The sequence below is a fragment of the Leptosomus discolor genome, chromosome 3 (genome assembly GCF_034619465.1).
Source record: "Leptosomus discolor isolate bLepDis1 chromosome 3, bLepDis1.hap2, whole genome shotgun sequence".
Taxonomy (NCBI): Eukaryota; Metazoa; Chordata; class Aves; order Leptosomiformes; family Leptosomidae; genus Leptosomus; species Leptosomus discolor.
The window spans coordinates 23,543,571-23,557,146 of record NC_141393.1 but is presented as its reverse complement, the minus strand read 5'-3'; the positions used below and the strand labels follow the sequence as shown (position 1 = coordinate 23,557,146).

The 13,576-nt window shown below is 42.9% G+C and overlaps 1 protein-coding gene across 1 annotated transcript in view; it reads right to left on the bottom strand.

The window, feature by feature from the left end:
* Positions 1 to 11,226, bottom strand: part of STON2 (stonin 2) — a 59,400-nt gene extending 48,174 nt beyond the window's left edge. The window contains exons 1-3 of the mRNA XM_086462128.1: positions 11,139 to 11,226; positions 10,456 to 10,710; positions 3,008 to 3,205 (exon numbers count right to left, since the gene is read on the bottom strand). Of these exons, the coding sequence (XP_086318254.1) occupies positions 3,008 to 3,205; positions 10,456 to 10,710; positions 11,139 to 11,226 (541 nt within the window). The remainder of the gene's footprint in view (positions 1 to 3,007; positions 3,206 to 10,455; positions 10,711 to 11,138) is intronic.
* Between the last annotated feature and the right edge of the window lie 2,350 nt (positions 11,227 to 13,576).

Here is a 13,576-nt window from a genome sequence, read left to right as displayed (position 1 = left end):
TCCATCAGCCAGGAGCCTTTCTGCAGTCCGCCCCATGATGAGAGATCATTCAGGTCTCTACCACCTTTCTCAGGTATCTTCCTAGGTCGCATCTTACATAAACACATGTGCTAGATAAAGCTCAAGCCCATGGAATTGTTTCACACTCAGATCTTGTGTCAGCTGTGAGAAAGTTGATTCCCAGCCAATTTCACCTGCCTGGAGCCTACCAACCCTGGACACCAAGATGTGCATTCTCACTGCTGGGACTCAGCTCTGCATATGCCTGCAGTCAGACCTACCTCAGGCTTTTGTCTCCTCCCATGCAAAACCCTGTGCCCTGGACTTTGACAGGCGGTCGACGCTTAAACATTTTACATGCAGGATAAATAAAGACAAGTGGTGAAGTGACAGAGCAGAGTATCCTGGATTCTTTTCTATGCTGTTCAGGTAATAAAAATTCACCATTGCTAATACAGTTCTTTTACCCAGTGTCTGACCACTGAATAGAATTTTTCACACTTTTCTCACTGTAGGTTTTTCTCGCTTGAAACAATACTAAACCTGAGCTACTCTTATAGACTCAATTTTTTGCCATCACTAAGTAGATCTTATTTTCACTGGGTTTTTTAGCAGTGAAATGAATCCGATTTTTTTCCCCTCCATTAAGCTTGACCTCGTAGTCAACATACTGGCTAACAGTCAACGTAACTTCACCATCACATAGAGCATGAGGATGCCTCTCTTCTTCATGGACAAAATAAATGTTATTTCAGTGCCTTGATGGAGCCTTCAAACTCCACTACAGACTGTGGCAGCAAGTCTTTTGAGAAGAGAAATGCAAATCAAATGCTGAATCAAGTCAGGTTTGAATAAATAAATTGAATAAATTTCTGGAGACAGGCAGAGAGGAAGCAGAGAAGAAAGTGACCACGCATTTTTGTCCACTTATGCACTGTGAGGGTGGGATGAAGGTGGAGTAAACAACAGAAAAGCAGCCAGAACTGTACAACAGTTCCATACCCACAAGGTCCTCAGCTTCCTCACCTCCATAAACCTTTCCTGATGCCAGCAGGCACCGCAGGGGGTGGGTTGTGAGCCACCCCATGAACGGGAACAAACAGATGCACGTTCTTCATGCTGCCCTTTTGCAAACTCCATACCCAGTGGCAGGAAGACTCAATGTATTTCTTACTTCAAGTTCCAGTACTACTAAGGTAGTGTATCGTATGTTTTAGCTAATGACACAGCCTTGCCTATATTACCTACTTTTTTACTTTTAAAAATTTAGAGGTGATTGGAAGGATTTTTAATAACTGTTTTGCTAATAAATACGTCATTGGTGACTGACTGGGAAAGAAAGCAGAGTAAGAAGGTTGCACACAAAGCTTTTACTGAACTGTCAACTTCTCTTTTGGCCATATATAGCAAATAATTTCATATATACGCCAGCGATACACAGCAGCACTTTTGCCTTCCATTTCTCCATATGACGCAAAGTTACATATGAACTGGGCATCCCTCATTTCCCTTGCTCACATGGAGACAGTCCCAGTGACAACAGCCACTCTTTCGCAACGTATACCAAATAAATAAAACAGCAACATCCAGCACATAGTCCAGATGAAAACTCTTACACTTCATCCTAATAGACATGAGCTCGTCAGAACAGAACTGATGCCCACACTGGCACCCAAACAGCTGGCACACGATGCCAGCTTGCCTGTTCTACCTTTTTACCATTCCAAACTCAGGAGGTACAGACAGAGCATTCTAAAATAAAAATGGTCAGAAAGACTTGTGGTAACTGTATTATTTGAAGAAAGAAAAGTCTCTACATATTTGAAGTAAATACTACTTCTCCACAAATCCTTTGGCTTAAGCATCCAGCCAGTACCTACCATGCTGCTGCTTATGAACCTGCCTTGATGTCCAATCCAGCTTCACTGAACCATCAAATAATACTCTTTTCAGGTGATGTATGTATATGTTTCTTATGGAAGGGACATATGACCTCAGTGGGGCTTAGGAAGTCTATTCTACCAAACCAGATCTTATTTCACACATATTGTTACATTCACCACCTGAGAGAAAACACACTAAATACCTCTGTCAGAGCTATCATGACACCAGCAATAAATTTTCATCACCAAACTGGGTAGCTACTGACCTTCCTCAGCTTGGGGTGAACAGCTTCCAACATACTGCAGGTGCTTCCTCCTGGAGCTCTGTATTTTTTTCCTTTTTGTGTCCTGATATGCCAGCTCTTTTTATGTTCTGTGAAAGTCTGCTTTGTCATTCGGGAGCTCTCATTACCCCAACCCTGCACAACATGGGTGGCACCACTCTGCTTTATTTCTACTGCTTCAGAGATTATCTAGAGTACAACTGAGGAGCAACAAGCTACAATACCATACAGCACGTTTTTCCACAATCAGGACACCATCTGAATAGATGCCTACAAAGTCAGAGAAAGGATCTTTATACGATGAAAATCTGCTACTGAACCACCCTCTGTCGTCTTCTACATTCTCTTGCAATTACTTTACAGCAACAGTGCAAAGCACAGTGCAAAGAATGGATACAGCAGCCTGGATCTGTGTCTTGGCACTCCCTGAAACAGAGGGGCATGCTGAGTTGGACCTGCCTCAGCTGAATGCACTGGTAAGTTAAGAAAATTTCTGCACAGAAGTTCAGGAAGGGCATCCAGCTTCTCCTACAATATACTGAGAACTAAGTCCTAGATCAGCTTAAGCTGATGCGGTAGGAGAAAACCAGAAATGCTCCAACATTTCACTCAGACAAGTCCACCAACAGGCACACAGTTGCATTTGGCTCTTACTTTGGAATCCTGCACATACCACCAGTGTGTCATCCAGGTGTGATTTTTTTGAGAATTGGACTAGAACGAAGTGTTAGTGTGCCTAATCCTTGAGTTTGTTCTGCTTTGGATCCATTCTCTGTAGCTCACTACATTGAGTAACATCAAAAACATAAAGAGATGGAAGCTCGAAGGCTCCCCTCTTACCAGCTGAATCTGCTGCAGACGTTCCACCACTGGTCAAGTCCTCAGTATTAATTGACTGCAGATCTGTGTAGGAGGGAGCAATGCTTGGGCTGCTGGTGTCCTCTGAGTTGGTTGTCCAGCTGCTCTCTGAGGCACGGGCTCGCCTCTCAGAAGAGTTGGAGGAGGGGGAAGTCCAGCTGGGTGCTTTTGATGGAGACACTGGATGCAGAAAACAAATAGGTATCGGTTAGAGACTTACAGGGCGGTCTTCCAGAAGATCACAACTATTCCAAAGACATGCCGTATCAGTGTACTGGGACTCCACAAATATAAATTCCAACATCCACAGCAACACAGTTATTTTATAACAAACACACAGCAACTTAACGAGTGCCTGGCGCTGTTACCTTCCAGCACTATTCAGCTGTCTGCCTTAGATCCCATACTGCTGGCAGCTGTATGTTTTGCTGCTGTTCAAGTATTGCAGAAGCTGTGACTTTTCAGAACAGGAAGATTTCATGTTTCTGCCACTGCTGACAAGATCTGAATATCAGTGTTGTGCAACAGAGTGGGGTTTTTATAGTATCATAGATTTTTAAAAAGTGGTTTTATTATATTTAATTAAGCATTCCCTATCTGCAACACCCACTCAAATGTAGTCATCATCTCAGGAATGCTCCACATGGGAGGACGAGTATAAAAATAAACTGACGTTGACCTATTGATATCCACTAGAAATGGCTTTTGTTTCTGAACATGCAGAATGGAGTGCCGCAGTCTGAACAAACTGCTCAGTGTAGGCCAAAAATCCTGTTCTACTCACTTGCCAGACTTGCATGTCAAACAGTTAAGTCCTGCCTAATCATCATTCAGAGTTTGTAACACAATCTTATACAGCCACTGCTATGAATTTGTATTGTATACTTTTTGTATTGTATATTCTTTGCCCACAATATCACTCAAATATTAGGAACAACGGGTGATTCTAGTAAGGAAAAAAAAAAAAAAAGGCAGTAAAAAAATCTTCCTGAACTAAGGAAAAGTGTACTGGTAGAAACTAATTCTAATGAATTCTAATTTAACATCAGCATAATAACTGTTTTCTAAGTTAGCACATCTATGTTTATCTTTTAAAACAACAAAGATCTCAGTGCACCCCAAATCTTGCAGTTACAGAACTAACACAGAGGTTCGCTTCTCAGGATGTAATACGTTAGGTTGACGGATACTTTGGAAGAAAATGGTAAATTAATGTTAAAGAGGATTTATCTCTCTGCTCCATCCAAGTGGTGCAATGGGAGACCACCCCATTATGGAAACCTTGCTGTCTGTATGGATGGAATATCCAAACAGTGCTCCCTGCCTTGCCAGTTGAGAAGCACAAATTTATTTTGTATAGCTGCACTGTTCCCTCAGGTAAGCAGGCACTAATATATTTATATTCACACAGCTGTGAGCTGTGTTGAGCCGCTTCTGAGGAGAGTCATCCCTAAGGATGTGGAGCCGAAAGCCAGGAGATCTGTCTCCTTATCGCACACGTTGACAGTCGTGTTATAGAGTGACATGACCAGCCCTCCCCCCGCCACTTCTCCCTCCAGTAATTCTGCACTGTGTTGTGCTTGATGCCTGTAGAGAAAGGATGGCAAGTACATGATTATAATCTGTCAGTCCCTCTTTCAGCCCTTTTGTTAAACATAGCATGAGGCACCTGAAAAGCCACCCTTAAAACTTCACCTGAAATTCCTCTGACAGAGTGCTTTATTAGGACACAGAGGACAGGCTGAAAAGCTGAGCTTCATATGTGAACCACTAGCAAGAGCCAAGTTTTTTTAAAGTGTGTTTTATATTTGGAATTCTAGAAAACGTGGAATTATTTTATAAAAAAGATCTCAGATTTGCAGTGTTTCTTTTTTTTTGTTTAAAGTCAGTCACAGCAATATGAAAAACATAAGCTAATTTAGAAACATGTAAGATTTAATAACTCCTGTACTGTCAACTTGTTTTGTGCTTTCCAAAAATAATTCTTGTCTGAGAGGGAGACTGACTGGAATAGTATTGCAGAATACCTCTATATAAGGTCAAATTAATTATATTGCAGATAAGTTGTGCCACTTGGCAGAATGTAATTATTCGTTTTTTTTCTAAAGAAAGAGAATTGTACTTTGGAAAACCATAACCATAGAGAGCTTTTTCTGCAACAGATGTTCCTTAAAATTTTACTACAGTCCACTTCCACCTATGACTGTTCTAGGCTCCCCAACACCAACCCTTGGAACTAGTAAAAGTGCATGTTCCCCTATGCTGAGCCAAACAACTATATATCAATCCCAAAAGGCAAGACAGACAAAAGTAAACATCTACACATGTTTATGTCCCTCTTCAGATGCTCCTGCTGCTCTCCAGATTCCAGGAAGTGCTGAAATCAAATTCCTAAATAAGGTAGGGTAACTCTCCTAGAAATTTGGAATTTGGTCTCTAATGTCAATAGATGCAGAGTCATGACCCTTCAGCTGCAGGAATTTCTCAGGAATCTGGTTACGTTGAAAGACCAGTGCCACAACTGTCCCTAACATCCACACCCTGTAGCATTTGTAGGATACCGAAAATGAACTCATTGTTTCCCAAACTAAAAAATGTTTCCTTCCACATGCATTTTACTTGACATGTTTGCTCATAACACAATGGATTGGCTTTTAATATGCAGATTTACTTTTAAGCATTCATTCCTCTCTGACGTTTTGAGGACCCAATTCCTTGATCCCTACACCGTATTGCCATCAACCTCATGAGCATCATTTCCTTTCCTATCACACAGGACCTCAGATTTTTATGATTTTAGGACAGCATCAGAGTCGGTCTAGTTTTCAGCTACTGATTTCGTGTTGCATGTACTTCCTATTTTCAGACAGAACAGCACAAAATTGTTAAATTGAGATTTGCCTTATTGTGGAATAGTGTCTCAGGGGAGATGGTAGGAGTCCAAGTTACTTGAGCCACTTAAAACCACACAAAGCTCTCGGGAAGAAGCAGGGGGTGGGGTGGGGGGTGGAACAGATGATGTAACAGATCTTGCCTTGCTCTAATTTTGGTGCTTTGCTGAATACCTCATTGAATTCAAGAGCGCAGCTAACACCGATCGAATACGAGATTGTGAGCTGGAGGCCCATTGTGTAACAAATGCAAATGTTATGTCACCGGCTGGCTGTGATCATTTACAGATTATGTAACATTTGTGACAGGAACATTTGGGTGAGCCTAAAAATCTCATTTTTCACTTTTTTGGTATCAGTTTGACTAGCCTGATAGTAACTATGGCAAAATCAAAATTTCTTCTTTTACCAGCAAAAGGAAAATGCATCATTTCTGTGACTAAATATTTTTGTGGCCTTGCTCAAGATTTACTGCTCCCCAGAGAGAAATCCACATCATTTGGCAGCTGTCAGTTATCTATGCACAAACCTGAAAAGCAGAAATATTTTGAAAGAAAGATTTTTGCCTAGCATTTACTCTGCCTGAACCTGGTAGAATGAATCATTTACAAGAATGTCCTAAATAAAGATAATTTCCACTATAAGGCTCACAATGGGTGCTTTTAATTTCTATACCTCAGGTTTTGACCTTTCTTCTCACCTTCCAAATTCTTTGTCTGTGTTTTCAGCCCTGTTTTTTGCTAACAGTCCCCTTAATTTCTGCTCTGCCAATAATGCCTTCACTTTTCCCAGGACAACAAGGGTCCAGCATTAGCCTTGGTTTTCTTTTGAACATATTTCCTACAGGATAACCACTGTACGGCAGTTGTCTTTAATTTTTTGTTGTTGTTGTTTGTGAGCACTTTGAGACAAAGATTTGCTTTCAGGGAAGCCTGTGCAAAAATGCTGCAGCCCTAAGGTCAGAGTAAGACAGCACCTCTCTCTCCTGGGGCCCATCCTCTCCGCTTTCACAGCACTCTGGAAATGCCACTTTGCAAAGCCCTTTTCAAAATGTGTTTCCAGGCAGCCTGGCCATCAGCCTGGGTAATTATCTAGTCAGCTGTGCAGCTGCTTCAGCATGGATAGACAGACAATTTCCTAACAGCACTGGAGCCCTGACAGGAACGCGGCCAGGGGTGCTGGGCCTTCAGGACATTGCTCTTCACAGCTGCCTGTACAGGAAACAGGTTTCAAACATCTCCATCCTTCTCACACCGATGCGTCCGTCCGTACTTGGCCTTTATACTCTTCCCTCCATCTGGCTATTCACTATTGTTCTTGCGCGGTCTGTTTGCTACTGGAAATGAATAATTGCTGTCACCATGGGCTTTCCACTGAGCGTGTCAGCGTATTGTGGTTGTAACACAAAGTCTCCAGCTTTGCTGCCACCCATAGAAAAGAGACGTGACCTGCAGATTAATTGAGAACAAGGCAGCTGAAGTTTATCCTACCTCTTGCTGTCAAATGCCCCTCAGAGTAGATAGCCAAGGGCTGTCACTTCTTCTGCCCCACAATCTTCCCTTTAGATGCTGTTAGCTGCACTGGTCTGGTCCTTTATAATACAGGGTCCAGAATAGGAGTGGGACTGGCTCATAAATAAGGATTTTAAAATACCCACATCACCTTCTTAGGGTTCTTATATAATGAAAGAAAAACATCTCCATGCGAGGACTACATGGAGTATGTCCTGATCTGACTGTCAGGGGAACCATCCTCCTCCATGAATCTCAGTCATATGCTAAAAGTTAGCCTGTAAACACCCCCCCAGTGGCAGCGATCACTTAGGACAAGCATTTACAGGGGCACAAATGGGTGCCTTCTTCAAAACCACAATGCTTTTGAAAAGCCTTCTCTGATCACCTCTTTTGGATATCCTAGACCTCTGCCTACAACCTAGTGTCTCCTGTGACTGAAAAGAGAAACCAAGAGGCAGTGCTTTTGCTAAGCACATGTCTTAAGACTGGGACACATCCCTTTAAGGATGGGAAATCAAGTCATACAGCATGAAATTAGTTATGGAAATCTCTTTGTTACGGCTAGCTTTACTTAGGCTGATCAAAGACTTTTTTTTTTTGTTTGTTTAATAAGAGGGTACACTTAGAATTTTCCAGTCAACAAGGACATCACAACATTAGGAAGGAAATATGTCAGAGCAACCAACAGCTACGTTTGAAAAAGTATGTGGCTGTATGAGTAAGAATCACCTAATCAGGTGTACTGGGTTTGTGTGACAAGGTTTTGGTAGCAGGGGAGCTACAGGGGTGGCTTCTGTGAGAAGCTGCTAGAAGTTTCTCCTATGTCCAACAGAGCTAATCCCAGCCTGCTCCAAGACAGACCTGCCGCTGGCCAGGGTCGAGCCCATCAGCAATGGTGGTAGCGCCTCTGGAATAACATGTTTAAGACAGGGGGAAAAGCTACCGCTCAGCAGCAATTGCAGCCTGAGAGGTGAGTGAGAACATGTGAAAGAAACAACTCTGCAGACACCAAGGCCACTGAAGAAGGAGGGGAAAGAGGTGCTACAGGTGCCGGAGCAGTGATTCCCCTGCAGCCGGGGGTGAAGACTATGGTGAGGCAGGCTGTCCCCCTGCAGCCCATGGAGGTCCACAGTGGAGCAGGTATCTGCCTGCACCCCGTGCAGGTCCCCATGTCAGAGCAGGTGGATGCCCAAAGGAGGCTGTGACCCTGTGGGAAGCCTGTGGTGGAGCAGGCTCCTGGCAGGACCTGTGTGGTAAGTGGAGCCCACGCTGGAGCAGGTTTGCTAACAGGACTTGTGACCCCATGGAAGGGACCCACACTGGAGCAGTTCATGAAGAGCTGCAGTCCGTGGGAAGGACTCATGTTGGAGAAGTTCATGGAGGACTGTCTTCCGTGGGAGGGACCCCACACTGGAACAGGAGAAGAATGTGAAGAGTCCTTGCCCTGAGGAGGAAGGAGTGGCAGAAACAACATGTGACGAACTGACCGCAACCCCCATTCCCCGTCCCCCAGTGCTGCTGCAGCGGGGAGGAGGTGGAGAAATAGGGAGTAAAGTTAAGCCTGAGAAGAAGGGATGGGTGTGGGGAAAGCGTTTTTTAAGATTTGGTTTTATTTCTCATTACTCTACTCTGATTTGATTGGTAATAAATTAATAATTTCCCCAAGTCGAGTCTGTTTTGCCCATGACAGTAATCAGCAAGTGATCTCACTCTGTCCTTACCTCGACCCACAAGCCTTTTGTCATATTTTCTCCCTCTGTCCAGCTGAGTAGGGGAGTGATAGAGTGGCTTTGGTGGGCACTTGGCATCCAGCCAAGGTCAACCCATCACATCATGAAATTAAACAACAGAGAGGTAGAGCACTTCAGTTTTACAGTTACAGGTGGTCTTCCTTCTCTCCTCATCACGAGGATCAGTAAGTATTTACAACTAAGAAAAATAACCAACAAATAAAGATAAGAAGGTCTCAAGCAGAGCTTAAGAGAAACTGAAGATTCACCCATTTCTCCTGCACAAGGCCTAACCACTGTCTCAAATGGACTAGTCTGTAGCACCTACAAAAAGGGCGGATGTAGAACTCCTGTGTTTTACCCAAAATCCAACCCAAAGGTGCCAATCCAAGTTTTCTGACAGAAGTATTATTCATATCACAGGGAGTATTGGATGGACTCAGTGAGCAGAGTAGAGCTGTAACTCTTTAAACTGCTTTAATAACTAGCAGTTACAAAGTGGAATTATTAAGAGAGAATCTCAATTTAAACATGAAAAAGTAAACTAATGTTTTCTTGGGCAATTAGTCCGCAGCATTCTGTGAGGAGGGACAGAAGACTGTTCGTACAGAAAAGCAACAAGCTCATACAGCCGTACCGGTTAGCACAAGCTGAGGTGGCAATCCAGGGGCTTTGCATGCACACTTACAGTATGTCAGAAAGAACTTTTACATCTGAAGAAAACTGCATGCAGTCCTGGAATCAGGGTCAACTTCAGTTGTCTCTGTAATTCTCCAGCTGCTAAATCACAGCATTAAAAGACAGCAGAAAGTACTGACAGGCACTGGCACACTAATTGTTAGTCTCGCTAAGCTTCCAGCAAAAACTGTATGGGGACTATAAGCAGATAAAGACTACAGCCACAGAGGACAGTGATCACCATTCCTTCAGTTCCAGATCACAGGGGCAAAGATGGCTCAGGCTTATTACATGGCTATTCATGCTGGTACATAAGAAATGTCCCTACTGAAAACACCACTATGCTGTTTCCCCATGAATGCATTTTGACAGTCTCCAGGGTCAAGATACAGGTGGAAGGAATCACAGAAGCCTTTCATTTTCTTTACAAAAAGTAAACACTGCTAGTTCGCCCTGAGCGAAATTACGAGCTGGTTTTGAAACTCTGATAATACTAAGTGTGTCAAAATACAGTACAAACTAGTAAAAGTTCAACGTTTGAGAAATCAAAAAGCAAGGAAAAAATCCCTGTATTATGTTATGTTACTGGAATGGACCTTTTCGTGCATTTGCCTCACCAGCTTGTGGGTGGGTCGATGGAGCACTGGTCCATGGTGCATCTTCAAACTGAACCCAAGAGCTGATGGATGACGACAGATCAGCACTGGGACACACATGGTTCCCAACCACAGCAGAATCCACCTTGGGTTGGTCAGCTGCATCTTCCAGCTCTGCGTGGGAGGAGTCTTGAAATTCTCCATCCGCATTGTGGTTCTCTTCTGAGGAGGTGTCTGAGGAAGAAAAACGTTTCTCCAGAGGCTCCTCAGTGCTACCTAAAGTAAGAGACAAAAAAGAAAGATTGGTAGGACTCACCATTACTTCATTTGTTTTTATTGAAATATCTAAATTTTGCTATTAAAAGTAGGTAGAAAATTTTCCTTCACATAATCTTGTTTTTAGACTAACACTGAACATAGTTTTGCACTAGATTATAATAGGTGAGACCTTCTCCATGGTCAGATGGATACTACCTTGAATCTCGAACAACAGATTCATATCCCATGTAAGATCTATGCTAAGGAAATCTCACATTAGGAGAGTACTTTACATTTCTGGCCCAAATTCTCCTATTATATAGAGGCAGCAGAAGATAATTCAAACTCTGAACACACTGCTTCCACTTAGAAGGCAAGCTCTGTGATGCTAAATATGTGACAGTAGTTGGTCTAATTCAAACAAAGAAAATCAAGAGATAGCTTACCTCGTGGCTTAATAGGGAGGAGCAGCTCATCAGTGAAGGACACCCACTCAGACTGGTGGGAGGCAATGACACTAGTCAGAGACGTCATATTTGCAGCAGGCTACTCATCTTCACTTGGGGATTATAAGGTGGAAGCAGAATGGGAGAGAGGCACGGTGAAGATGAGCCAACGGAGGGAAACACCTCCTTGGCACTTTCTTTTCTTTTCAAGTGCTGTTAAGATAAGAAAGGAGTAAGTTAGTCTGTCAGAAAATTAAACAGGAGAAATGAGTGCCACCATTTTAATAATACAGACTGTTACACCAATTTATGCACCACAGGCACAGTACTGTCAAAATACTGCCACCTGTGAGACAGCAATGTCACCTGTATCTAGAGGAGGGCTACACTTGAGCAACTCCTTGATTAAAGCATCTCAGCATCTTCAAACATCTTCATGTTAAAACAGTTAATTTTGATTATGATGTAACTCAATCCCAGTTTCAAGATGTGAGCATGTCCTTGCTCATCTTGCTACTTACAATGTCTGATCCCCCTCAAGAGCAAGCAATAAGCTGCATGTCTCATTATCAATAACATTCATGCAGCTGGTTCTGGAATTGAGATGGGTTACCCATGATTCTCATCATGGTCTGGGTATGAAGAGATGCCCTCTCAGCTACCTGTGCTTTCAACTCTGCAGCTCGACTTGAACTTCACATTTTAATTTAAAAAAAATAAAACCATCATAGATCTTTTCTGGAGTTAAGCATGATTTTGCTGTAGCCCAGCAAACGTTTTCAGATGCAGCAACTTTAATTAGGATGCACTCCAATAGGATGCACCCCACACAGATCTGGGAATCCGCTAGAGGGAATAGCGCACTGCAAAGTGCTCTGGTTGTTGACTAGTAACTGGGAAGGTCAAGTCCAGGGAGAGTAATTCTCTTTGACAAACTCCCATGACTGCCTTAGACTTGCAGACCACTTCAAAACTCTCAGAGGACTATTGCCTCCTCCCAGGGAAGTGTGTGAATTCTGTCCCAATTATCTCAAGCATTGAAGCTCTTGTTGCCATGGTATTCAAGTACTAGAAAATACTAAAACTCAGGCTCGGCTACTTTAAAGAGCTTTAAGCCAAGAGCTTCTTGGCCTGCTGTCTCTCACCTAACCAAAGGGGTTTTTTGGGTGAAACTTCACGTTGGTGTACAAGAACAGATACTTCACTGAGACTTTCCTTTACCTTACATTAATAATATTTAGGTCCAAAGAGCATACCGATATTTAAATACATTCCCTCTTTAAGTATTTTCTGCAAGAAGTAGAAAATTAAATGGCTTCCAATACGATTATTCTCTTCAGGGTCACAAAGTTATTAGTCTGCTGAAGGCGGGTCAGCAAATAAGAGCTGCATGGAAGAGCTGAAAACTGCAAAAGTTTGGAAGTCTGACACCCAGAGAGAATTCACAGGTCCGTGTTCACTGTCTGAAGATTAATCTTTTCAAGCAGAATTGAACACAAAACGTATAGTTTCCAGCAAACACAAAAAAGGATTCCTGGAGACAATCCTGATCGTTAAGTGCAATTTGCTGAAAAATTGATCCTCTCTCCGTAGACTTTCCAGAGCCTATGGCCACCCCACAGGCCAGTCACCCTCCATATCTTTCCCTTGTTACACAACCAGTTCTCTGATGTTGGAGAAACAGCTGCGCTTCAGCCCCAATCCCTTTTCCTCCACTCCCATGGCAGGACATCTGCCTTCACGCAGTGTGGGCAGGTACCTTTGCCTACCTCATATAACATCCATTTTGGGTACTATTAATAGAAACTACAAAGCCAAAACCAGAGGCAAGCTAAGAGAAAAAGAATAAACAGATGTTTAGGGTCACTTGGACGCCATGTGAGGGAAGGAGAGGATGACCGTGGTATTTTCCTTTCCTCGTGTGACAAATTAAGCTGTTTGTTTTGGGCTTGTTTAAGTATCTGTAACCAAGACTCCTTTTCCCAAACAACTGAATACTGACCTCTCCTTTCTCCTGAAAAAGTCCTGACGGAAGCATGAAATGGCAGGAAATGAAAAAAGGAAACAGTTTATCTTGCCCATAATGCGCAGACTCCACTACAGCTCCTCTTTTTTTTTTTTCAAATGTCAAGGGAAAAAAGCCATGAAAGAAAGCACGAAAATGGACTGTTTCAGCTGTGCAGATACATGGGAGAATTATACCACTATTTTAGGATGGATTTGCTCTTTTACCCTACTGCCCCATGACAAGCATACTTTTCTAAATCCACTCAGTACCAGACAGGAAAACTTAACCTTAAAATGGACAGTGCAAACTGCGAGCCCAGAAAAGCATCACAGTACTGTGCAGCATGAAGTGCATACTCCAGCTATACAACTTCCCCATGGCTGGCATTTTCTACAGACTTCCCAGTTTGGTAAGTAAAGGAGATTGTGTT